Genomic DNA, 25,878 nt, shown 5'->3' on the forward strand with positions numbered 1-25,878 from the left:
CAAATCCATATGAATGTCAATTTCAAGATGTGATTTTGCACCCAGTTCTAAGTTTCAGCAGACCAGAGCCCTGAGACAGAATATTCCAACGATTATAATCAGCTGTCAAAATATACTCTCTCCCCAGCTCTTCTCAACTGGAATTGGAGAGCTGTCACCAGCTGGGCCTCGATGAACATACATGGACAAGTTTTGGTGCCAAACTAAACCACTTCCAGAATGTATTATTCATTTCAACACACATTTCTTGGCCTTTCCTGTGAGCTGGTCAGCATCCTGGGCCCTGGAACATAGACGTAAGAAATGTGATTGCTACCCTCAAAGAGATGAAGTGTGACAGGCACCGATGAGAGACTAACACATAGAGGAAGCCGGGCAAACCTGTCACATGGGGACCCAAGATGGCTCCCAGATGTACTCTATTGGGTTCACCCATGTTTTCAAAAGAATGCTGAACCAACGTTTAAAAATTGGTGGAATTTATGCCTTTAAAAATTCTAAGCTTTTGAGGTTTCTTGAAAACCTGAGAGAGCTAATGACCCTGAGCCAATGTTAGTACATGAGGTGACCACAGCAGACCAGAAACTTCCCTTTTGAACAAGGTAAATCCCTCTAGTTAACCCCGGTCTCTACCACTCACTCCAAATCTCAATACACAAACTCAGCTTGACTCCCATAAAAAATAATTCAGGAAGAAGATACTGAGGAGCAGGTCAAGTGAGGTACATGAAGAACAGGGTTTCCCACACTCCCATTCAAGGGCTATAACCTGATATTATTCCCAACTAAAAAGGAAAGTTCACATGAACTCACAAAACTAGTTCTAGACATTTGTTCACTAAAATATAGATAGATAAGAGGATACTCAGCAAAACCATGCAAAAAATATGGAACAAGTGCAAGCAATGTAAATGTTCATGTTCACAGCATAAAGGCATACTATAAAGTGACCAAATAGCCATTGGGATGTTTAACTAGGTTTATATGTGTTTAAAAACTTATTAAGTCAACAGATATCCCTGAATCAGAAGGCAGAGGCAGGCAGATTCCTGAGTTTGATGCCAGGACAATCTACATAACAAGTTCTAGGCCAGCCAGAGCTGGGTTTGTTTTTGTTTTCAGGGAAGGGGGTGTTGGAGGGGGGTTAAGTCTTCATTATTTTTATTAGGCACAAAGTTCTACCAAGTACTGTTATATTTTTTTTTTTTTTTTTTTTTTTTGGTTTTTCGAGGCAGGGTTTCTCTGTATAGCCCTGGCTGTCCTGGAGCTCACTTTGTAGACCAGGCTGGCCTCGAACTCAGAAATCCACCTGCCTCTGCCTCCCGAGTGCTGGGATTAAAGGCATGCGCCACCACGCCCAGCTAAAATTTTATTTTAGTAAAGAAAAAAGTAGTCCCCAGCACACCTATTACCCGTGTCCATGTTCGTGTGTGTGTGTGTGTGTGTGTGTGTGTAAGTATGGATGGATGGATGGATGGATGGATATATAAAAATACAATGTTAACATATACATTTCTCTAGGGTAGAATATTAAGATATGTGCATACATTTTCTTTCCCCATTAACATCTTTCTGTATTCTACATATTGTGTAAATGTGAAAGCAATTAGACTGACGTATTGATCAACTATATATATATGCACGTATATATAGATATAGATAGATCAATAGTTATATAAGATCACAATGGCATATGATTTTTAAAAGATTAGAAACCAGAACCTTGATTATTTACTTTTTATTAAATAAAATATACATGCTCCAATGCCAGAGAAAGTTATTTTTTAACAACTTGAGCTTTGAATTCTTAACCAAGGCACACAGACAGGCTGATAGTTGGAGAAGGAAATGAACACACTCTATCAGATGTAAATTCCAAGGTCTTGCCAAGAATCCAGGTGGTAAGACACTGACTCTATACTGACTCTATGTAAATCAGGCCACAATGGTGCCTCCCATGGCCACATTACATAAGCAACTGCTGCTTACATCTGGCCAGAATAAAGGCACGCTAAGACCTCCAACACAATTAATTCAATATTTTCTCTACAGTTCAAAATGCTACAACAACTGGCAGACAACCATCTTAAATCATCACAGAAAAGTCAGACATATGGCTAAGTATATTTAATATGCCTTAAAAATAAAAAGTGGATTTCCTTGCCAACGAGATCTGAGGCGAGGATTTTTTTTATGTTAAAATCATGTCTAGTTTTTAACCCTCTGAAATTTTCAACAAAGATTTCCTAAGTACCTACACAAAGCAGAGATTATACAATACACAAAACAAGGATGCTTCCTACAAGAAACACACATGCAGCAAAGAAGACAGTCAGGCAGATTTACAGTTACAAGGCACAGGCATGAAAAACACCCACAAGGAGGAAGGAAATCAACAGAATTCGTGGTGTAAATCATAAAGAGCAGGAGCCTATGGCAGATAAACAGAACTACTTGAAGATTCATCAGAGCACTTTCTGATCTCTGGCTGGGAAAATTTGGAAGAATACTTTATTTCTAGAACTTTCTTCACTGAGGTCACTAAGCATATATTGTGTCTGGCACCTTTCACAATAATCCCCCCACCATGGGGACACAAGGATGCCAGGCTATAGGATCAAGACATTTGGAATATGGAAGCCCAAGGTAGAGCCTAGCCTGAGCCTCACTGTCACTGACTAACAACTTGTGAAGATATACTTCTCAAGGTTAGAAGGAGAATGAGGTCACACAGCTAAGTAAGCTCTTTAACTAACTGAGAGGTGGAGACGTCCGTGGGGTCTATAAACAAGGGTTTTACTTACTAATCCACCACCCTACTCAGATTCCCAGCCTATCTAGGAAGCTCTGGCTCAGAGCAGGTTTCCTCAGCCTCAGCCTTAGTGAGAGTTTTGATAAATTTCTTGTATAGTGTATGTTTAGCAACCTTCCTGATCTCTATTTACTGGGTGTCAACACCACCTAATCCTTAATAGACCACACACACACACACACACACACACACACACACACACACAATGTTCCTACACACTGGCAAATTTCCCTAAAGCAGATGAGCAAAATTCTGCCTTAGAGGAGGGAACACAGTGCTGGGTGTCCATTTTTCCAACTAAAAAACCATCACAGCTGCTCATTATGACTTAGGAACCCAGGAAAATACTAAATATTCAACATTTACCTCATGCAGGCCTCACAGCACCGTATTAACTCGCTTCTCTGTGGCTGTGATAAAACTGTGCCCAAAAGCAACTTGGGGAGGAAAGGATTTATTTGGCTTATAGGGTTACACAACCCATCATCAAGAAAAGCAAGCCGAGGCTTCAAGGAAGGACCTGAAGGAGAAACCACAGCCGGCTTGCGCAGCTACCTTTCTTAGACATCCAAGCCCATTTGCCTAGGAATAACATGCCCCAAAGTGGGCCAGGTCCTCCCACATCAATCATCAATCAAGAAAATGCTCCACAGACAGGTCCACAAGTCAATCTGATGAAGACACAGTTACTCTTCCTAGCTATTGTCCAGGTTTGTGTGTTGAGTTGACAGAACTGAGACAGCCACCCTGTGACACTGGTATTATTCTCTGTCCACTGAGAGCTGACAGTCTGCCAATTAACTGGCCCATAGTCTCTGATGGGAAGAGGAAGAGCCAGGCAGGCTGACTTCAAACCTACATAACTAACCATTAAGCACCACTACCACCCCAGACATTTTTAGTGTAGGAGCCGACATGAGTATCCGGATCTCAAGGATCACTGATGCTGGTACTGGCCTGCCTTGCATACCAAGAAATCAGGAACCTGCCATCTCTCCAAACTCTCACAACATGGAGCCTAAGAACAATCGTCCGAATCAGCTCCTCACCCATGACCATGTAGGCGCAGAGCTCCACCGAACACATGGGACATCAAGCTACAGGCTTCTTTTTCATTTGTCTGAACCAGTCTTTTAGAAAGAGCATGTGATTCATACAGGAACAGGAAGGCAGTTTCTGGACTTGAAAAAGCTCCCTCAGAGAGCGATGTACCAAAATCTCTATCCCTCCCAAGAAAACTCTTTCTTCTCCCTGAAGCGCTTTCAAATGGGGAACAATAACAGAAGCCAACACTTTCTGAGCAGTCATTCTGCACAGGCCCAGAGCCATGTGGCTTCCTCATTTCCAGCTCATTCCTCCATCAGCCCTACAGAGCAGAGCCCTCATCATCTCCATGTTCAGAGGGACAAGCATGGCTCAAAAGAGGTGAAGCACCTCGCCCCCTAAACACCCAGCTCTCCATTAGCCAGACTGAGTATAAAGTCTTAATTACAACCCATCAATTAATTTCTATTTGTGGATTAGTCTACAAGCAGTTTGACAGTCCAGTTAATCCCGTGTATAGCAATAATTTTGAAACAAGGCTTATCATCAGTATATGGGCAAGAGCCTTTTAATTGCACCATCGTGCCACTGTCCATAAAGAGAGCCGCAAGCCTTGTCTCCCTACAAAGTAAAAGATTATTCTTTCTGCAGCAAACATAACCGTGGCCCATTAAAAGCACACACACAACCGACTCTGCTTGGCTTGATACCTTAGCAATAACCTTAGCAATGAGAGTATAATTTTCTTACATAACTCTTTCTCCCAACACTGGAGATAGTTACAGAAAAAAAAAAATGCACAGGGATGGATAGCCAGCAGGAGGAAGCTCTCACCAACCACAGAAGGAGTAAAACATCCATAAACTTCTCTGACGCAATCAGCAGGAAGCTGCTGCCCCAAGCCCCAAGTTCTTCCTTAGCAAGGTTTTTAAACACCTGGCTGGCCTCTGGGCCTCCAAGGTCCTTAGGACTGACCACCTCTCTGATAAACTACTGACATTCAAATAATCAACTGGGGAGGCTGAGACAGGAGGGTAGCCAGCCTGGTCACACAGTAAAGCCCAGGCAAATCTGAACAACGGTAAAAAGGCTGTTTCAAAAATAAATAAATAAAAATGAAAAAAAGCTGATCTCAGGTGTGCTCCTAGAAATTTCATTTAAGACCCACATGATGGTGGGGAGAAGGCAGGGTGGGAAACAAAGTAACGGGTATCTAATAAAGACATGGGTATATAAGGGCTGCTCTGTCTATGAGATCCTCAGGTGGCTCAAGTGGACTAGATCAACCACCTGGTGACCCTAAGAACTGCCACCACAAGAATTCAGCATTCTGTTTGCCCTAAAATCAAGAGTATCCTCCTGAGATTGAAAATGCAAGCTAAGTGAAACTTTATCTTTGATTCCAAGGCGATTTTAACATACTCCATTCTCCTAGGCTTGGCGGGAGACAAAGGACCCAGTAATATCAAGTCTAATCGGAGTGAGTCAGAACTGCTCTCTTCTAAGGTATGTCCGGACCACGCATCTAGCTCCACTCAGCTCCAGTCAGAGTGGGATCATTTAAAAAGTCACGAGGGATGTAGTGCAGACAGACCATCATTAGTCATCTACCTTTTCGTAACCTGCAGAGACAACTGAGCTCCAGAGACCTGCTCCAGTTCTAAGTTTGACAGCAAATACTCAACAAATTATATGAACAACTACTATGCTGCATCCTTGGCACCAGGGCAACAGCATCAGCGGAGAAACAAACAAATCCTGCCCTCCTGGAATTTAGAGCCTACAGGCAACGTACTTAAGAGACCTGCATAGTCCAGGCTAAGATGAAGCACAGGAGACCACCGAAGGACTAGTGTGAGTGAAGATTATTTTAAACCACATTTTAAATGAGCTGAGGAAACCTCACTGGGAGGGTGATTGTTCGAGAAGGGCTTTTTTTTTTTTTTTTTTATGGTTTTTTCAAGACAGGGTTTCTCTGTGTAGCTTTGGCTGTCCTGGAACTCACTCTGTAGACCAGGCTGGCCTCGAACTCAGAAATCCGCCTGCCTCTGCCTCCCAAGTGCTGGGATTAAAGGTGAAAGAGCCCGTGTGTCAGATGTGTAGGTGGGGGCCTACAGGTTGTGGACAGGGATAGAGAACTGATGTCAAGAGCCAGATCATACAGGCCTTGTAAGTCTCTATCAACTCGGCCTTTACCTCTGAGATGGGGACTACAGGTGAAAGCATAAATAATGGACTGTTCTACTATATAATTGCTGAGCTATAAAAACAGATGATTACTATTTCATCATAAAAACACTGTTTAAATGCATTTTCTAATTGTATTACATGCCTTCAGTAAAGGTGAGAGTCAGAACACCCTGGACTTTTAATAAGAGACCCAGACTAGACAGACCCAACCTTGACATAAATGGGCTTCAATTGGAGAACCAATGAAAGGCAACCGTGAGAAATAATACCCATGCAGCCAGCCATGGAGTGGGCCATGACAAAGCCCGTGGGCCCAAGGTCACATGGGCTATAGACAGGCAAAGACTCAGTAACCTACTTTTAGGACACGAATAGTCCTGGACATCCCTTAACAAATCGGACAGCCTTTATTCTTGGTGTATACAAAATTCAGCAGATCCTGCTACACGTATACACAAACTCAAGGAAAGGACCACTAACATCCCAGGGTGGTGTTGTGTGTTAAATAATCTCTGTTTATGGAGCAACATCCTTCATGTAAACCCCTGTGGTAAGGAGATGTCAGGATGTTTTCTCTTATAAGCCACTTAATTCCCCTTGGTGGATCTCATCAATTCTGCTATCCGAGACCAGTGGGATCCTGACTGCCAACAAATGCAGGGAGCCAACTGTATGCCATTGCCTCATAAGGTCAAGTTAATCTATTTTAAATAACACAGCCAATGGCAAAGGGTGGCACAGGGAACGACACACAGCCTGGGCTGCCTATCCTTGGAAAGTTTCTTCCCTATAAAAGTCATGGCGGATTCCACAACATACACTAAAAATACGCCTCTGATAAGGGTCTTTTGGCACTTAGAACAAAAACAGACTGATTTTTGAAAGTTTAAGTTAAAAAGATATAAATAAACCCAAAGCATAGTTTAAGAGTGAGAGAAAGGACTGGTGCTGCTGTGGGTGACAATAAACAAACAGATACTGTGCACAAGGACCGAGCTTCAATACAGCAAAACTAAAACATCATTCTCACTGACTCAAACCGAGCCCAGATGACCTGAGCAGGAAGACCCCATCCTCCGAGCATCTGAAGTTTACAGACAGACTAGCTGAACTTAAGTTACTCGTCAACAGGCAGAAGTACTTGAAGCTAACTCATTAGGCTTTGACAACCATTACAGCCCAGAAGAGATTAATAGGCACTGGGTGTCTGCTAATTGGAAAAACTGTTGGGTAGAAAGTTGAAAGCATTGCAATTCTATAGAAGGAAGGATAAGGAGGCAGACAGAGGAAAGAGAGACAGACACTAGAGCTAATCTAGCTGCAGACTTACATGAGACCATCATTGTGGCCTCACCATTAATCCAAGCACTCAGAAGGCTAAGGCAGAGAAACCTCAGTGAGTTCAAGGGCGGCCTGGTCTGCACAGAATTCCAGGGCTGCACAGTGACACCCTGTCTCAGAAAACAACTCATCTCATAGATTCCTATTCAAACAACGGAAAGAAAATGTTCTCCTGACGGTAACAAGTTTTAGTGAGTACCTGTTTAGTGAATATCAGGCGGTGTTTCAAAGACTGGGACTGGAAGTGTATAGAGGCGAGTTTCTTGTTTTCACAAGAGAGGAGAATGACATAGAAGAACCAGACCTTATAAGACTGTGACACACAATAGGAACAGGGACGCACTCGCTTCAGGGTTATCTTCCATGCTGACAGTAGCATCTGTTAACAGCTTAGACTAGACTAGGAAATCCAATGTCGGGCACCTCTCCCCAATCCCAGTTCTACTACAAACCAAGGTCAACCGGCTACCACCAAGATCTGAGGGGAAGAGCAGACAAAACACCTCAGCAGGTAAAGGCGCTTGCCGCTAAGTCTCAAGACTTAGCTTGGGACCCACACAGTAGAAGAAGAAAACTCTCTCCCTCAAGTTGTCCTCTACCTCCACAGAACTACTAAGCAGGTCACATGCACACACGCAATACATACATATGAATAAATAAACACACGTAATAAGAATATTTTTCTTAAATGATCTTAGGGTAGAACACCAGGAGAAGGACATAAGGAATGAACACAAGGAGATCAGGAACTCTTTGAAGATTCGGTAACAGTAAGAGCCAAGGGCAGGAGAGATGCCAGAGTCTGGATCCCAACACCTAGTTTAATCAGATGGGTCACAACTCCAGTAGGATCCAACAGCTCTGGCCTCTGCAGACACCTGCGCTCACATGCACATTACCCACCCAGGGACATATATGCATCATTTAAAATTTTAAAAGGAGCCAAAAGCCAAGCACAGTGCGACACACATGTTATCCCAGCATGCAGGAAGCTGAGGACAGGAAGACTTCAGAGCACAGCCGGGACCACATAGTGAGTTTAAAGACAACCAGAGCAACATAGTAAGATGTGGTCTAGAAAAGCCAAAAGAAGACAGGTGAGATGGTTCCGTGAGTAAAATCACTCGCTGCTCACCCCTGAACCCCTGTCAAGTGTGAACCAGACTACACAAAGTTAGCCTCTGACTTTATGTAGCATATGTAGGCTGTGGCATGCATATGTCCCCATATACACAAACACACACACACACACACACACACACACACAATGACAAAACTTAAAAGCAAAAAGAAAAAGGAATTTTAAAACAGGAGTCAATGTGGGGACAATCTGGGAGAGAAGATGGGCGATCAGACATTCACAGGAAAGGAAGAAACCGAGGAAGACACAGCAGTGAGCTTAGAAATGAAGGGCAAATGGTCACAGAATTATTTTAAGAGCCATTGTCACATATTCCAATTCAGCAACACAAGCACACATCATCAAAACAAAACAAAACCAAACCGAGAGGAACAAAACCTGCACCCAGAACTACACTCAACTCTGTGTGGCCACGACTCCTCCTCTCTGCGGTGAGGAGAAGGTCTGGTGGTGGCAACGTCTGATTTTTAAATTGTGTCTTATTTATTGTCTCTTACTTGCCTTTAAAAAAAAAAAAAACAGTGGAAGGGCAATTTCCTGAGTAATTTGCAAAAACCACAAATTCATCCACAGAAATATGAAAAAGCATGACCTATAATATACTCGTTTGAGACACTGCAATCAGACAGTTTTAAACATCGAGTCGGAGTTATTCGTAGCCCAGCACTTCAGGCAAGCAATGGCTCTGCAGGGAAGCAAACCCACTTATTCTTGGCATTGAGAACTTTAGGCCCACGGAAAGTGACTTTGTAAGATCTGTGACACCATGTTCTGGGTCAGGCCACCTGCCCATCTTCTCTCTCACACGGGCCAACAAGTCACAAAACTCCCCCAAGGACCCCGAGCCCAAAGTGTGTGAGTCAGTGGTACCTTGGGAGGCAGAATTTACATTTGTGACTAGGACAAGGGAGCCCAGACCTGCTGGGTAGGAACTCCAACTCCATAGCCAATGCCCTAGGTGTCAGGAGCAGAGGCATCAGGATGGTAGAGGCTGCGCTCCCCCTCTGCCTCGGCTGAGTTATCAGGGCTCTTAGCAAAGTTATCCAGCCTCTCTGAGCCTAAGTTTCCAACTTAGGTTCCTCTGAGTCAAGGTCAGAGGATTAAAGAAGGGGAATGCCCACAAAGTGCTAGGTTAACCAACCACCTGACATACTTTGTCTTCTGGGTTTAGTCCAGTGCTAAGGTATGAACCAAGGAATCACATGTACTAAACACATGTTGTCTTGGCAAACTCCAATGTAAGAACTTAATAAAGACTAGCTACCTCCTATTCAATATTTCTATAATTACTTTCTGTCCCTAAAACACTAGAATGATTAAAATTCAACATGGACAAGATTAAAAACTGGCAAAGACAGAAAATAACCAGAACAGTCATAGCAGCTTGGTTTGTAACAGTCAAATCTGGACCTAGAAGCAAAGGCTAAAAAGGAGGGGTCGGGGGAGAACAAAATACCTACTAGAGAATACTATGCAGCAATGAAAAAGGAGCTAGAGTGAAGCATACAAGAACTCTCCAAAACCTCCTGGGTGAAAAAAGACACACAGTAGTATATACTATATTTCATCTTTTATGAAGTAAAAGAATTGTTCAAATCTATAGTAAGAGGAACCAACACCCTTGGTTGACAGGGGAGTAACTGGGAAGAATCCTGAAGGGAATATTTAGGTGATGGTAATGTTGTGTATATTTATTTGAGTGTCTGGAAGGAACATGAGAGAGTACACATGCCCAAATTCATTAAAGCAGACACTTGGTATCTGACCTAAACGGATATAACATATATACAAGTATCAAAACATTGCAGTACACTAGACATGGCAGCAGACACCTGCGATCCTCGGACTATCCTGCCTCAAAAACAAAACAAACCCGTAGGTACTGTTTTTATGCTTATATACATATATACGCACACACATATCAGTTTAAAAGTCTAGTTTTTTAAAGATCTGAATTCTGCTATTATTCTGCATATTAAGTATCTGAATTCTGAAAATAATATGCATACACAGATCCAACTAGCATACATACATTTCTAATATTTTTAAGCATGTTATGACCAACAACTGTCCTCTCCACTTAATGTGGGTCTACTAAGTCTCGTTCACAACCCACTCCTATCCATGAGATACTATTTGCTATAGAAACCTGCCATGCAACACAAAGAGTACAATCTTCTACCACAAGAAGACTGTGACATCTCCACGCAGATATGTACCCAGAGTGACTATGTCCCTGTGAGAGCTAACTCAAAATGGAAACACCATAAAAAATATATTTTTCCCAAATACTAGCTCAGTCTACTCGATACAATAAGACACAGTAACAAAAAAAGGTGGAGACAAATATGTCCTATAATTTAAATCATTTTGCAACAGGAAAGTGAGAGGATTGTTGAAATGGTTCCTAGGGTCATCTTCACAGTAACTGTGCCCATGTCATTATCACATGTGACAGTCTTTATAATGTGGTGGATTCCACAGCACTCATAGCCTATTGCAAGGCTGTTCAGAAGCACAAGCCCACTCTCTCCCTTTGTGAGCATTTCTGTTGGCAAAAGACAGCCCTGATCATAGGACACCTGAAGGCACTATAATAACTGTCAAATCCACAGGCATCTCCCACCACCACCACTAAAGTGCACACAGAGGGGTGAGAGAGAGGAAGGGAGAGTGGAGAGGGAGAAGGGGTACTAGCTAGCTCCAGGGTCTCTGCAAAATAGTGGAAGAGCTCAGCTTCTGGAAGCTTCTTGCCCATGGTCAACAAGTCTTAGGACCCATTTACCACCACCCAGACATCCTGCCATCCTGCCGGATGAGAAATCTTTCTGCAAAATGAGCCTGAACTCAAACCCAATGCTGCCCCCCTCCCCCAATAAATAAATGCCTGTCACAGTGTTATCTCAACAGCTCTACCAAGTCATAAACACCCGGGGAACTGGCATTAAATTCCTAGCTAAAAACTGAATTGCTAACTGCTTAAATCCAACTCCAATACAACTCGCTTTTCCTGAGCACTTACTGTGAACCAGCACACTTCCTCGGTTATGATTTTACCAGAAACTCCTAAGGACAGATTCATCAAGCAAGGCCAAGTAGCAGGATATGGACATTCCACTGTTAGGTGTCAGCCTCTGCGCTCCCAACAGGATAGAAAGGCCTGGCTACTAGGCTCCCCGCACACAGTACTGCGCTCATCCTCCGGTCATCTGGAAGCGGCCTGCTGCTGAGAGCGCTGGCTCTCCCCGCTTTCCTTTGACACGTTTCCTTCAGCTGCTGCCATCCTGACAGGAACATATGGCAACTTTTCACCACATTCAACTCTGCCACCTCCTCTGGTGCTTTCATCTGGGAGAACCTGCGTCACAGCACTTGGGTGCAGGAGGGATGCCTCTAAGGACTGCAGCTATGCTCCGGTGGCTAGCTACAGGATCAGACCATTGCTCAGACCAAACTGCGAGGGAGTACTCTCCCACGGCCATCCTTACCCTACAGAAAGCCATCCTTATCCTACAGACTTCTAGGGGAGGATTTGCTTCCCCACCCCCACCCCAAAACTCAGGTCCCGAAAGTCGTCCCCTCAAGCCCTCCTCCTCCTTGCTCAAGGTTTAACAAAAAAAGACCCATACACTTTTGGTAGTTGTGTGACCTTGGGCAAGTCATTTACCTAAGGTCAGACCCGGCTTACTTATTGTAATATAGGACTTACAAAAACCGAGTCGTTCTTATAGCATTGATGTGAATCAGAATGAGATAATGCAATTAAACCACTTTACAGACAGCCTCTCACATAACACGCTAACAATGAATTGTAACTCTCAACAACCATCATCAATAAGGACGACGGTGCAAGAGGAGGAGGTGGCTGGGTAAACTTGGACTAGATTCGCGCCAAGCGCTAATCACCCCTTCCCCCACCGTAGGTCTCCACAAGGAGGAGACACAGACGTCACCCCGCTGTGGGGTGATTGCGGGCTCTGCAGGAGGCTGGATTAAGGACTCCAGTGGGTTATAACCCAGCCCCACCTGGAGGGGTTGCAGGATGAAGGCAAATTCTGTGATGGAAGAATTCCAATCAACCATAAATAGACCCTCTCCTTCCACGACCCACTCTCCAGTTCAGGGAAACAGGCAGTGGCAAGCCACCAGCTCCGTGAGCTCATCCATCCCGTAAGGGGCTGGGGGAAGCGTCCACCTTAGCCTCCCTCAGTTCCCCATCTGCCTTAAGGTGAAGGCGAGGCTGCGCAGCACTAGGTGGCTACGACCTAGAAGTTGGCAAACCAGACCTGGGAAGCATCTCCCCGCTTCCCGGCGCAACCCCGGCCCCAGCCCGCCACGCAGGTGGGCGCACAGCCCACAACCTCACAACTTTGAGTGCATCTGGTCCGGGCCTCAACTTTGGCTCACAGCACTCGGAGCAAACGGCGCCCCCTCAGGCCTCCCCTCTTTTTCGGGGTGCGCCCCCCAAAGGCACGCCCCGTCTTACCTTGTCTGACGGCTTTGAAGGTGACGGCCTCCTTGCAGCTGTCGATGACTCCCAGCACGTCATAGCGGGGCAAGCCGGACACCCGGACCCCCTGCACCTCCAGCAGCAGCTCACCTTCGGCCAGCTTCGGCCCCTCGCCACCGCCGGGAAGCCCCGCCGCCTCGGCCGCCGCCACCGCCCCCACGTACGGAAACTCCCCATGCTCCGCGCCCCCCAGGACCGTCACCCCCAGCTCGCCCTGGGGTCCCCGCTTCACGGTGCACTCGTGAACGCGGCCAGTCCAGTGGTTCTTCTTCTGGATCACTTTCGACATGATGAGTTACAGCCCCTCCTCGAAAACAAAATTCAAATTAAAGAAAAAAAGAAAAAGAAAAGAAAACTGCTAAAACGAGAGACAGGTGCCCCCACAGCACGAGCCCCCGGAGCGGCGGGCTCACGGGAGAAGCATCTCTCGGAGCGCGGGAGCGAGCTACTCGAGCCTCCTCGCCCGACTCTCTCGCGCTCTCAAGCCATCATAAAACAAACTTTCCGGGCTCCGTGAAGAGCCCTGCACGGGCGCCCGCGAGCTTTGTTTGCATTCCGGTGCCTCCGGGTCCGCGTTCCGGCGCCGACCGCGCTCCCGGGACCAGAGTCCACTCCGGCGCCGCCCGGGCCCGCTCTCCGCTCCGCGGCTCTCTCCACACACGCCGCGCCTGCTCCGCGCCGGCCGGCCGCTCCTCAGCGCGAGGGAAGCCCTTTCCAAGCTAGTTGCCGGGAGCCCTGGAGACGCGACGGCGCGGGGCGGGGGTGAGGGGACGCGAGGGAAGTGGCCGCGGCCCCTTTAAGCAGATACAAAGGCTCGGCTTGTTTTGTTACAGTTCATTCTACTCCGCGCGGCGGAGCGCAGCGGCCGGCTGGAGAGGAGACGCGCGCGCATGCGCCCGGCGGCCGCCCGCGGGCAGGCCCGCCCCACCCCTCCTCCTGGAAGGGAGAGATTCCAACGCGCCTCCCGCGGGGTCCTAGGGCCGACCCTTCATTGACGCCAACTTGCTCCTCTCCCTGCACCCCTAGAATTCCTCCTCTTGCAGTGTGGTCGGCTCAGCCAGAGCCTTTTGGGGGAACACGTGTGCTTGCCCGACTCCAGCTCTCGAACTTTTGGAACACAGAGAATTTGGCTTTGGTGTTTGCAAATCGTTTCAAACAGGTGGGGGCTGGGAGACCAATTCAGCGCGGGGCTCACACTCTTGCTGCCTACCCGGGTCCCTCCTCGTCCTCCGCTAGTGCCTGGCCACGCCATCGCTCACGCGCCTTCCGCCACATTTCCGCGCCTGCTCCCCGCCCAGGGGTTCAAGTCCACATGCGGAGCCTGGCTCTTGTCTCTGTGACCCTGAGGACCCGAATCAACAAGACCCACACACCCTCTGCATCCCTGTCCGCGCCCACCAAACGCACCTACACATACGCTCCCATCGTTAAACTTTGGGGCCAACTTTTTAGGACAAGGAAAAAACTGCCAGCGAGCGAGAAAAGCCAAAGCTAGCGTGGCCTTTTTACCTAAGACTTCTCGCTGGCCTCTCATTGTCCTTCCAGCAAAGGGGGCGGCGGTGGCCAGCCCCCTTTGGCTTCTAGGAGAGCCGAGAAACCTAAGCACTGCTTTGGGGAGTAAAGATCACCGCAGGGTGCGGGTCCTGCACAAGCGTGGGCGAGCCGGCCACCTCGGAATTCGCCGCCCAGAGGCGGGGTCCAGTAATCGGGGCACTGGTGAGGCCGGGACAGAAAGAACAGCCCCCACCGCCAAGAAGCCAGTGCAGTGGTGGCCCTAGCGGTTTTGTTTATTTTTCAGTGGTTTCCAATGAGTTCCTCTTTGGTCACGGACTTGAGAATCTACTAGATAAAAGGAGCTGAGTTGGAGCCACTCAGAGAGATGAGGATGTCACTGAGGTGGGTCGAGAGGATAGGTCTGAAGTTCAGATTCCGCAGGCATCTTAAGTACAACATTAAGTGAAGACCTTCCACTTGCCAAGGCTGGAGGAATACAATCACTCCCACCCCCACCCCCACCCCCTCCTCCACCCCCACCCCCACCCCACCCCACCTCACACACAGAGTTGTTAGAAATAATACATAGGCACTGGAAACTTGCAAAGTAAATAATTTATGGTGGCATATAAAATTTCACAGTCTGATAACTGGGGGGGGGGGGGGTGTCAGAGTCCTTAGTGGTTGGGGTTGTAATCCCCTCTCTAGAACATAAGCATACATTTAAGCTCTTCAAGCCCTGTTTCTAGAGAGCTATTCTAAGTTAATAAGAATGAGGGCCTGGCGTTTTACATCTGTAATCCTGGTACTTGTGAGGCTGAGGCATGGGGACCAAGAATTCAAGGCAAAGTCTAGGAGAGGATGGCCTGGGCTCCCTAAGACTGGCTACACACAAAAAACCGTCTTGCTCCTGATTATTTGAAAAGGTGAAAGGAATTTCATGTCTCTGGTGTTTTGTTGTTGTTTTTTTTTTTTTTGGTTTTGTTTTTGGGGGATTGGTTGGTTGTGTTTTCCCCCAAGTGGTGATAGTGGTGTTGGGGGAGGGGGGCTGCTTTTTGGTTTTGTTGGTTTTGGTTTTACTGAGGTCAAATGAGCAGTCCCTTCAAACCTAACTGCCAAACCCTAACAGAGATCTAGCCATCAGCATCTCTAGGATGTTTTAATTTGCTTTTTGTTGCTATAATAAAACACTAACCAAAACCGACTTAGTCAAAAAGGGTCTATTTGAACTTAGAGCTCAGGAATGCACCTTACTGGTTTGCTTCTCCTGGATTGCTCAGCTGCCTTTCTTCTACATCCTAGGTCCACATGCCCAAGGATGGCACCCACCACAGTGGCCTGGGTCCTCCTGCAACAGCCAGCAATCAAGAGAATGCCCTATAGGCATAGCTACTCCCCAGGTCCGCTACCATGCTCTTTCTCCAGCTGTGTCTAGGTTTTCCTCAGGTTGACAAAAACTTCACTAGCAGAACCCACCACTCTTTGTCAACCATTACTGTTAAACTGTAACCTTCCCTGCCTTTGTACCCAAGATGCCATTATAATATTGATACAGCAATATAAAATAGATTTTCAAAGTCCCATGTCTTCAAATTTTGTAGCATTTTACAAGTTCAAGGGCTCTTTTTTTTTTAAAGATTTATTTATTTATTTATTATATGTAAGTACACTGTAGCTGTCTTCAGACACCCCAGAATAGGGCATCAGATCTCATTAGGGATGGTTGTGAGCCACCATGTGGTTGCTGGGATTTGAACTTTCGACCTTCAGAAGAGCAGTTGGCACTCTTAACTACTGAGCCATCTCTCCAGCCCAGTTCAAGGGCTCTTAATAAATCCAGTCTCTTAACTGTAAAGTGAAATCTCTTCTGTAATGTCAAATCCTTCCAGATGAATAAATCTCACTTTTTTTTTTTACTATTTTGTGTTGGTCCATATTCATATAACTATCCTTCACTTGTGTGATAGATTGAATGCCTATTTTTCTGTCTTTGAGACTAGGTCTGACTCATTCTGCAGCCCAAGAAGACCTCAAACCCTCACTCTTGCTTCCCCTCTTACTGCTGGATCATGTACCACTAAGGATTCCATTAAGTTGTGTTGCTATACAACACTAAAGACCTCAGATTTAGCATCTTGATCCCTATGTATTTTTTGTCACGGTCCCATTGGGAGGGTAAACATATGACATGCTTCTCTGGAGTATGCACTACAGGAAGGCATTTGGATTCCTGGCATACTCCCAGTCACGAGTACCTGACTCCTAATACTTCAGGAGTCCTCATGTATGTGCAAAGGCCTCTCTGCAAAAATGTACATTTTAAAATGTTTGAGACACATTTATAGTCACTGGTAGTCTTGACCTTGTGTTTCTTCTTATCACTTCATTTTCTAGTAAGACCTATTTGCCAATAATTCCCTTACCCACATAGAACTGGTGTCCCTCGCTTCCTGACTTCACTCGTACCCTCAGCTGGAGCATGCCAAGGAATCTACACAGCCAGACTTCCATAATTCCTCCCAGTGCTACTGAAAAGGTAGAGAGGATTGGAATTTAGACCAGTTCCCTTCTTCTATTGTGTTTGGGTGGGGATTGGGTTGGTTTGGTTTTTGAGATAGAATCTCACTATTTAGCTCTGGATAGCCTAAAACGTATTTTATAAATGATGCTGGCCTCAAACGTCTATAATTCCACCAGCCTCTGGCTCGCATATGCTGGGATTAAAGCCATGGAGGGTGGTTTTTTTTGTTTTGTTTTGTTTGCTGTTGATTGTGTTTGGAGATTTTAGTCTAAAGGCTTTGTTTTGAGACAGTCTCAGGTAACCAAGCCTAGCCTTGAACTTTCTATATTGCCAAGGGTTGCATAGAACTCCTGATTGTCCTTGTCTCTGCTTCTACCTGATATACACACATACATACATATGCACAAACATACATACATATAAACAAACATACATATACACATACAGTTTCAATTTTGTTTGTTTTATGTGTAAGAAAGTTTTTGCCTGACTATTTGCCTGTGTGCCACTTGAATGCCTAGTGCCTACAGAGGCCAGTAGAGGGCATCAGAGCCCCTGGAACTGGAGGTACAGACACTGTGACTTACCCTGTGGGTGCTGGGACTCAAACCCTGGCCCTTTGGAAAGCAGGCAGGGCTCTTAGTTGCTTCACCATCTCTTGAGCACAAACACATAGACAGCTAGATTTTTCCAGTGCTGGAATTCAAACATCAGGCATTGTGTGTACTAGGAAAGAGTTCTACCTGCCGTCTATTGCTCCAGCCCATTCTTCAGGTTATGAGTGTGGAATGACCCCAAAGAAAAAAGACTTGAGAGCCGTGAAGACAGCACAGAGGGAACACAAGAAAAAAACTGCGACTTCCTGAGCAGTCAGAGTTGGAATTTCCCAGGTACTGAGTTTGTTGTGTGCCTTCTGGTCCTTCTCAGCCACTCTCACATGGTCTCATTCCCAGGCCCACAGTGGATGCAACTTCATGGCCAAAATTACATCTCTGATATCCAACTTTGAATTCTCCTTCCCAAAACCAGTAAGGCCTGGGAGACTCTTTAACATATCCAAGTTGAGCTGCCAGCATGAGGCACAGTCTAGGCCACCTCTGGACCACAGCTTCTATATAATGACCCTGACAAAATACTTCCCAGAAGACTTTGATAGTCCCAGCAGAGCAAAGATTTCACTTTATTGATTCTGGTCTCTTCCAACTCTTCGGCTCCAGCTGACCAGAACCACAGATTCTTAATTCAAGGTAGCACATAAAACCATATGATAAAGCCTTTAACCCCCTCTGAAACTTCACAAGCCATACCCTCATTGTCTACACTTGCCCTGGCATTCCTATCTTTGGAGCTCCCACAGAGCAGCCTACTGAGCTGAGCTCTCAATACTCAGTGGCTTTTCCAGGCCAAAGCTCAGATGCTCCCTTAATTGTTCCCAAAACCCACGGTCAGGTCTGCCACAGTAATACCCCCATGACCTGCTACAAATGTCTGTCTTAGGGTTTCTACCTTGATCAAAAGCAACACAGGGAAGAAAGGGTTTATATCAGCTTACAACCTAAGGGTTTATATCAGCGTACAACCTATATGAGCTTACAACAGTGCTGATAGAAGTGAAAGCAAGAACACAGCAGGGCTGGGATTGGAAGTCAAGAGCTGATGAAGAAGCCATGCAAGAGTGCTGCTTGCTTACTGGCTTGCTCTTTATGACTTGCTCAGCCTGTGTTACAGCACCCAGGACTACAAGCCCAGAAGTGGCACCACTCACAGTGAACTGGACCCTCCCACACCAATCATCAATGAAGAAAATGTACCACAGGCTTGCCTACAGGCTAACTGGTGGGGACATTTTTTTTCATTGACTCTTCTGAAACAAATCTAGCTTGTGTCCGGTTGACATAAAACTAGCCAGCATAAGTAGGAACCTTTGTTGAATGTATTTATGAATGAAGAGCCAAAGTAAAATATTAAATCATATGATACAAAATAAAGACAATTTAGAGTTGATGGCTAAAAACCAAAATATTTGAAGATTGTTTTTTAGGACAGGTCTATAGCTGCCACTTTTTAAAGTATATTTCCCTTGATCAGATGTGAAGCACAGGGTCCACCATCCTAATGTTTCTTACTTGTGCCAGGAGTTTGGCAATACATTCTGCTGCACAGAGTGATGCTACAAATACCTGACTCTGAAACTTACTATGTATGCCAGGACAGTTACGGGTATTGTTACATTTAATTTCTATAGCAACCGAGTGAGGTGGGGATCACCAGAAATGATCTCAGTTTGACCATTAGGCGAAGTGAAGCAGGGACTGAACAACTTGCCTAAGAGTTTTGAAGTAACAAAGCTGGGTGTTACTCCAGAGGCACAACCCAAAGGCCATGTACCCCAAACACTTGGGGGTGAGAAGACAGATGCAGCATGTAGCATATTTAGGAAAAGTTTTGGTGGAAGGGTCGCCTGAATCTGCTTAATGTGTATGTTTGGTCCTCCCGTCTCTTCTTATCTGGCTGAAGGAACACAGTGTTCTGCTCTGGGGTGTGCATTTGAGCCATCAAGAAGATGAAGGGAAGGAAGATTTGTAAGCATTCCTACTGAACACAGAGACCAAGGACTGAATGCATTGCAGGTGATGTGCAAAGCAGTCTTATACTGTTGATACATAAGATGGTCAACGCTAAATTTGGGGGGTGGGGGGGGAGACTGGATCTCACTATGTATCCCTGGCTGGCCTGGAACTTTGAGATTAGGCCAGGCTAATCTCAAACTCAGAGTTCTACCTGCTTCTGCATATTGGCTACTGGGATGACAGCTAGGCATCCCGTGGCTCAGTCTCCTCTGAAAAATTTAGTATGTATGTGTGGGAATGTATATGTACCATATACACATGGCCCAGAGGCCAGAAGAGGGAACTGGAGCTCCTAGAGCTATAGTTACAGGGGGTTGTGAGATAAGAGTGTAGTGCTGAGCATCAAACCCAGGTCTTTTACAAGAGCAGTAAGGACTCATAACTGCTGAGCCATCTCTCCAGCCACAACCTCAAACTCTTATTTTGTTTGGTTTGATTGTGATTTTTGGTCTTTGTTTTTCTGATGGTTTGATTTGGGGTTTTGACTTGTTTTGATGTTTTTGAGACAGGGTTTCTCTACATAGCCCTTGCTGTCCTGGAACTTGTTTTGTAGACCAGGCTGGCCTAGAACTCAGAGATTTGCCTGTTTCTGTGTCCTGAGTGCTGGGATTAAAGGTGTGAGCCATAATACCCAGCTACCAACTATGAACTTTTAAAAGTATGTATGAGTGATTTTAATGGTTTTTATTTTTAGATTTATTTTTAGTATCTTATGTGTATGAATGTTTTGCCCTTCATGTGTGTAGTACCACGTGTGCTGGTGCTTGAGGAGGTGGTGAGCCTCCATGTGGGTGCTGGGAATCGAACCCAGGTCTTTTACAACAACAAGTGCTCTAAACCACTGAGCCAACTCTCCAGCCCCAACGTTGAACTCTCCCAATAAAACAAACTAGAATTGAACAAGAAGCTTGAACAACAAAACTCTCCATAAATTCAGATCCAACTTTTATATAACTTTTTGATAAGGAAGAACAAAACCATGAATACCGAGGATTCATTTCTTCAGCTTCCCCCTAATTTGTTACTTTCCAAAGTTTTGAGTTATGAAGAACGATAGTCATACTAACAGTCTGGGCTGAGAAAAGAGAAACCTCATTTATGGAATCTTCTCCATTAGGTTGACCTGTAGACACATCTTTGGGACATGTACTTAATTGCTAATTGATTTAGGGAGACCCAGCCCAGTTGGGTGGGGCCATCACTAGCAAGTAGGCCTGGACTGTATGAGAGAAGGAGCTGAGCAAACCAAAGAAAGCAAGCTAGAAAGCAGCGCTCTTCTGCCATCCCCGCCTCAGTCCCTGCCTCCAGGTTGAGTTCCTGCTGTTTGGAAAGAATATTCTGAGTGTCACCCAAAGAAAGTGAAATTAATCTAACAAAGCCGTTTCTTCTTGCGAAAAGGCTGGGCCATGACCTGAACCAGGCTAATAAGGGCACGGCTGGGTAAAATGTTCCCTTGGATTTGATTCTATCACAGAAGGAGACAGTTTCTAGAGAGTCAAGTCTCAGGAGTGTACAGAGCTTGAACAAGCAAGCATATGCACATAAGTTCCAGGATGAGGGACGCAGGCCATCGGTGGCCTAGCCAGCTTCTATAGAAAAACAAAACAAACGCTTATCATAATTGCCCCTCCTTGGTATACATTTTCACTTATTTCTTCGAGGTTGAAAGTCAGTATACTGACTTTCTGAACACTCTAGTAATAATAAATCATTGTCATGCTAAACGATTGGGGATTGTCTGGAGAGAGTAGACGCGATGAGGCTCTGGACAAGTCTCCCAGCACAGGAATTAACTACTCTCCTATCTGTTTAACATAGCTTAAGGGGAGCCCACTTTCCTAGGCCAAGGCCGGTGACCAGGAGACTGACCTGGCTCTGCTGGAATTCTGTCTCCCTCTCTAAGCCAAAGGTTCTATTCTCTTGACTGTAAGATTTCTCTTGACTGTAAGATTTCTCTTGCCTTTACTGTGACTGTCACATTCCTGAGAGTGGATGTCTGAGAAGGTAAGGCTGAATCATTTGCAAACCAGATGAGAAAAACAGAGTCTCTAAAACACTTTTAGCATCTCTGGCTGCTAACAAGGATGAGGCTACCAAGAGACCCAAGGGCATTTCTGGCTTTTAGCTAAGAGAAAAACTGGTTATTTTTTCTTTTATTTCCAGGGTCTATTACCTTAAACTGCTTGGCTGATCTTTGACCTCTTGTTTTCCTCATCCCCTCCCTGAAGAAATAACTGTAAGTGCCACATGAAACTGGGGTCGTAACTGATCTGGCTTATGCAAATTGAATGGTGGTATCAGATGTGGTACCCAAGGTTATCTCTTAACTGGACCTATCTAAAAATCTCCCAAAGTACATCCATGGTTCCATTTATATAATGGCTAGATATAGGGAGGAAAGAAAGTTCTTCACTGATGCCTGGGGGAATTTAGGCAGAGAACCAGGAAAAGCCAGAATGGAGGACATTTTTTAATCTCTAAATCAAAGTCTATGAGAATCTCTTGATGGGCTCCCAAGAGCATCCATCTATTGGACTCCTCATTTTTCACTGGCCTCTAAGGCTGGTCACCAGAATGCTGAACCCAGAATCTGCTCTCAGGCCCTTTGGTAGTTGTTGGAGTGGCTAAAATCAGCTTCAAGTCCCTTCAAGATGGCTTCTAGAGATGGACTAAGAAGAAATGTAGCTACCAGTTAATTTTTAGGTTAAACTAATAGTGGGCTTGTTTCTCTTGGCTATAAGTAGGTGTTGCAATGAAGTATGAAGTTATCTATCTTTTGAAGAAGAAAGTCCTTTTTCAAAAATAGTTGTCAAAGTAACATCTCATATGGATTCTTAAGGACTAATTCTCTAAGGACTACAGAATGCAATCTCCTGGATTGTTAAATTAATGGACTCATCATTTTAGTTTCTGGTTATTGTGGTGGTTTGAAGAGGTGTGGACCCTCATGGACTCATAAGCTTGAATGCTTGGCCCACAGGGAGTAGCGCTGTTAGGAGGTGTGGCTTTATTGGAGGAGGTGTGGCTTTATTGGAGGAAGTGAGTCACTGTGGAGATGGGGCTTTGAGGTCTTAAAACCCTAATAAGGCAGCTACACTTTAAAGTTGTATGCTTTTTTATTTTAAGGATTTATTTATTTTATGTATGAGTGCTCGATCTGTATATCTGTATATACACCTGCATGCCAGAAGAGGGCATCAGATCCCATTACAGATGGTTGTGAGCCACCATGTGGTTGCTGGGAATTGAACTCAGGACCTCTGGGAGAGCAGTCGGCGCTCTTAACCACTGAGCCATCTCTCCAGCCCCCACATTTTTATTCTTTAAGCCAGTCCGTATAATTGTTATAAAGAACAGACCAGTGATTCTATTAATAAAAATGAATTTTGACCTTAGGAATGTTAATGTCATATATATAAAGTCTTTCACATGCTTTTTTGTAACTTGATCAGAACTTTATTTATAGGTTTCTTTTCCATTCTGGAAAAAAATCCAACCATCTTAATCTTCATACATGAGTCCTACTCTACTAAAAAATTTCCATTGTTACATCATTCTAATATTTTCTTCTATCTTTTGCTTTTTTTTCTTAAGACCATGAGGATTTTTCCCCAAGAGAGTGGAATATGTCATTTCCCCCCTTAAAAGTCCCAGTGACAAACCAAGGTTTGATTTTTATGTAGTTCACCTTGGAGAACCAATATGTTTCTTGAGCTCACTTCTGGGTGAGGGGGCTCTGAAAAGAACGTGGGTAATCTGAAAGCAGCCACACTGGAAGGAACCACATTTACTCAGTATGGATAGTGGCTTTCCCAAAGATGCACATATGGAAAGTCCTATCCCTAATCTTTCCCATCCTATATACCCTAGCCTCTCCCAAGACCCCCAAAACACATGAAATTGAGGCAGAATCACAGATAGTTTTTGGTTTTTCGAGACAGGGTTTCTCTGTATAGCTCTGGCTGTCCTGGGACTCACTCTGTATACCAGGCTGGCCTCGAACTCAGAAATCTGCCTGCCTCTGCCTCCCAAGTGCTGGGATTAAAGGCATGTGCCACCACGCCTGGCTACAACTGGTCTTCTTAAGACAGCAGTTGTGGAGCTGGAGAGATGGCTCAGCGGTTAAGAGCAATGACTGCTCTTCTGAAGGTCCTGAGTTCAAATCCCAGCAACCACATGGTGGCTCAAGAGATCTGACACCCTCTTCTGGTGCATCTGAAGACAGCTACAGTGTACTAATGAATAATAATAAATAAATCTTTAAAAAAAAAAAAGACAGCAGTTGTTTGGCTTAGAAGAGAGTGCAGTATAACAACCACCTCAATAAATGAAAGTGGAACCTAAACTATATATATGTAATATTATGAGTTAATATACTATTAAAGTATGGCAATTTGTAAGTTCCTGAGTAAATCTTATATAAAACATAAGACACCCACAAGTCTTTGATGGGAAGGCTGGCAAGATGGCTCAGCAGTAAGACCCCTTGCTGAACTTGCAGGTTCCCAGCACCTACACTGTGGCTTACAACCATCTATATTTCCTACTTTGCTAAACTATAACTCCAGCTCTAGTGGTCCTGACAAGCTCTTCTGTCTTCACGGGCACTGAATAGATCCCTACAGAGCTAAATACATGAAGTTTCTGTGGTGTGTACTGGCCACAGAATGATCTGCCATCGCCATGCTTTTGGCTTTGAATGAGTTCAAGTATCAGATAGAGAAAACCAGCGACACTCAGTAAACCATCATGAATTCCATGATTACAACCTAACAAACACAGCCAGGGAGGCTCTGTTAAAACTATGACACTGGTGTTACTTACCATTGTGAGATTACATTGTTGTTGTTGTTGTTATTACCATTACGAATTATCATTATTATTAAGCAGACAGTCCTCTCTGTGGACTGTAGCAGTTTTTTACTTCATCTGTTTTGTTTTGTTTTTTTATTTGTCACCTGCAATCTAGAGAACACAGAACACAGAACACAATAACATCTAAAAGACTCTGGAAAGGCATGCCACCAGCTTGTTCTTTTTCTTAGCCTGTTTCTGTCATTTAAATTTAAGACAAAAGCAGGAGCACTTGGGGCTCATTGAGGGCAGAAACCAAAGCAGACAAGCATGGAGAAAGGAGCCTTGAGAAGGGATAGAAGATTCTATCTCGGTTAGCTTGCAGCGTCATGGCGAGGCTGAGCAGAAAGCTCGGGCATAAAGACGCAGCACAACCTGCATCTTCACCTCCTACCCAAGCAGGTTGATCCCTCTCTTTCCTCTGGCTGTTGCAGCTGCGCACTGGCAGCAGTTTGTCTAGCACCTGCCAATCCTGTAGAGCTGTGCTTTCCCAAGTTGGTTCTTGGCGGTTGCAGAGTCCCCTGAGCCTCCCAGATCTAACCGTCTCAAAGTGTCACCTCCCGTTGGGAGCTAGCCAGTGTTGGAGGCACTGTGATGATATCGTGCAAAAAATAAAAACTACCATGGAGGTTTAGTATTATTGCCTTAGTTTGATATAAAACTTCATCAACCTTAGCACCTGGCAATACAGCCCATGTTGGGGACTCCTCTGGGTCTCCTGTTTCCATGATCCCATCAGGTATCCAGGGAAGTAAAAGCGGAAAGAGAGAAAAGGATTGTGTTGTGGGACTGAATGTCTGTGGTACAGGAAATTATAGGGGAGCATGAACTAAGTTGGTAATGAAGTCATATGGCCCTTACCTTCATGATAATATTAATAAAGATGAAAAGCAAGTTACATGGTTGCTGCAATCTTTGGGGTGTGTGGGGGTGTTTTTATAGTCCTTGGCTTTCCTGGAACTCTATGTCTTGTCTGGAACTCACAGAAATCTGCCTGCCTCTGCCTCCCAAGTGCTAGAATTAAAGGTGTGTGCCATTAAGCCCAATGGTTGCCTTAATCTTGATGAGGTCACCAGCCACGAGGGCAACATGATACTTCCTCTTCTGATGGGTCCAGATCCATGATAGAATGAACCCATCCTTCATCAGGGCCTGTGGTAAGGCACAAATTGTAACTGTGAATACCAAGGGCTATTATCTGGATCTTGCTTTCTTTTACAAACCTTCTTTTGGTTCCTAGGTATAAGCTCTGGCTAGGAATGGGGAGGAATGGGACAGATGTGCCCAGTATCCATAAGTGATGCTGTTGTTAAGGGAGCACATGGAGAAACCGAAAAGGAG

The 25,878-nt window shown here is 45.0% G+C and overlaps 1 protein-coding gene and 1 long non-coding RNA gene across 33 annotated transcripts in view; one reads left to right on the forward strand and one right to left on the reverse strand.

Annotated features, from left to right (window-relative positions):
• The window catches only part of Magi1 (membrane associated guanylate kinase, WW and PDZ domain containing 1), a 608,477-nt gene extending 594,543 nt beyond the window's left edge, over positions 1 to 13,934 (reverse strand). For 26 of the 31 annotated variants that reach the window (XR_377424.3, XM_030255185.1, XM_006505586.2 and 23 more), the window contains exon 1: positions 13,015 to 13,934. Coding sequence is in view for 30 of the 31 variants with exons in the window: in XM_030255185.1 (XP_030111045.1) it covers positions 13,015 to 13,327 (313 nt within the window). In the remaining variant the exon portion in view is untranslated. The remainder of the gene's footprint in view (positions 1 to 13,014) is intronic. The other 5 variants (NM_010367.3, NM_001286784.1, NM_001029850.4 and 2 more) reach the window with 1 other exon arrangement.
• On the forward strand, positions 13,926 to 22,091 carry Gm31661. 2 transcript variants are annotated; one of them, XR_377886.4, is made up of 5 exons: positions 13,926 to 14,934; positions 16,927 to 17,068; positions 17,784 to 17,943; positions 19,571 to 19,683; positions 21,847 to 22,091. It is a non-coding gene; the product is annotated as a predicted gene, 31661 (long non-coding RNA). The 2 variants fall into 2 exon arrangements; XR_001785459.1 differs by lacking the exon at positions 13,926 to 14,934 and having other exon boundaries at positions 16,760 to 17,068.
• The last annotated feature ends 3,787 nt before the right edge of the window (positions 22,092 to 25,878 follow it).

Source organism: Mus musculus, chromosome 6, assembly GCF_000001635.26.
Source record: "Mus musculus strain C57BL/6J chromosome 6, GRCm38.p6 C57BL/6J".
Lineage (NCBI taxonomy): Eukaryota > Metazoa > Chordata > Mammalia > Rodentia > Muridae > Mus > Mus musculus.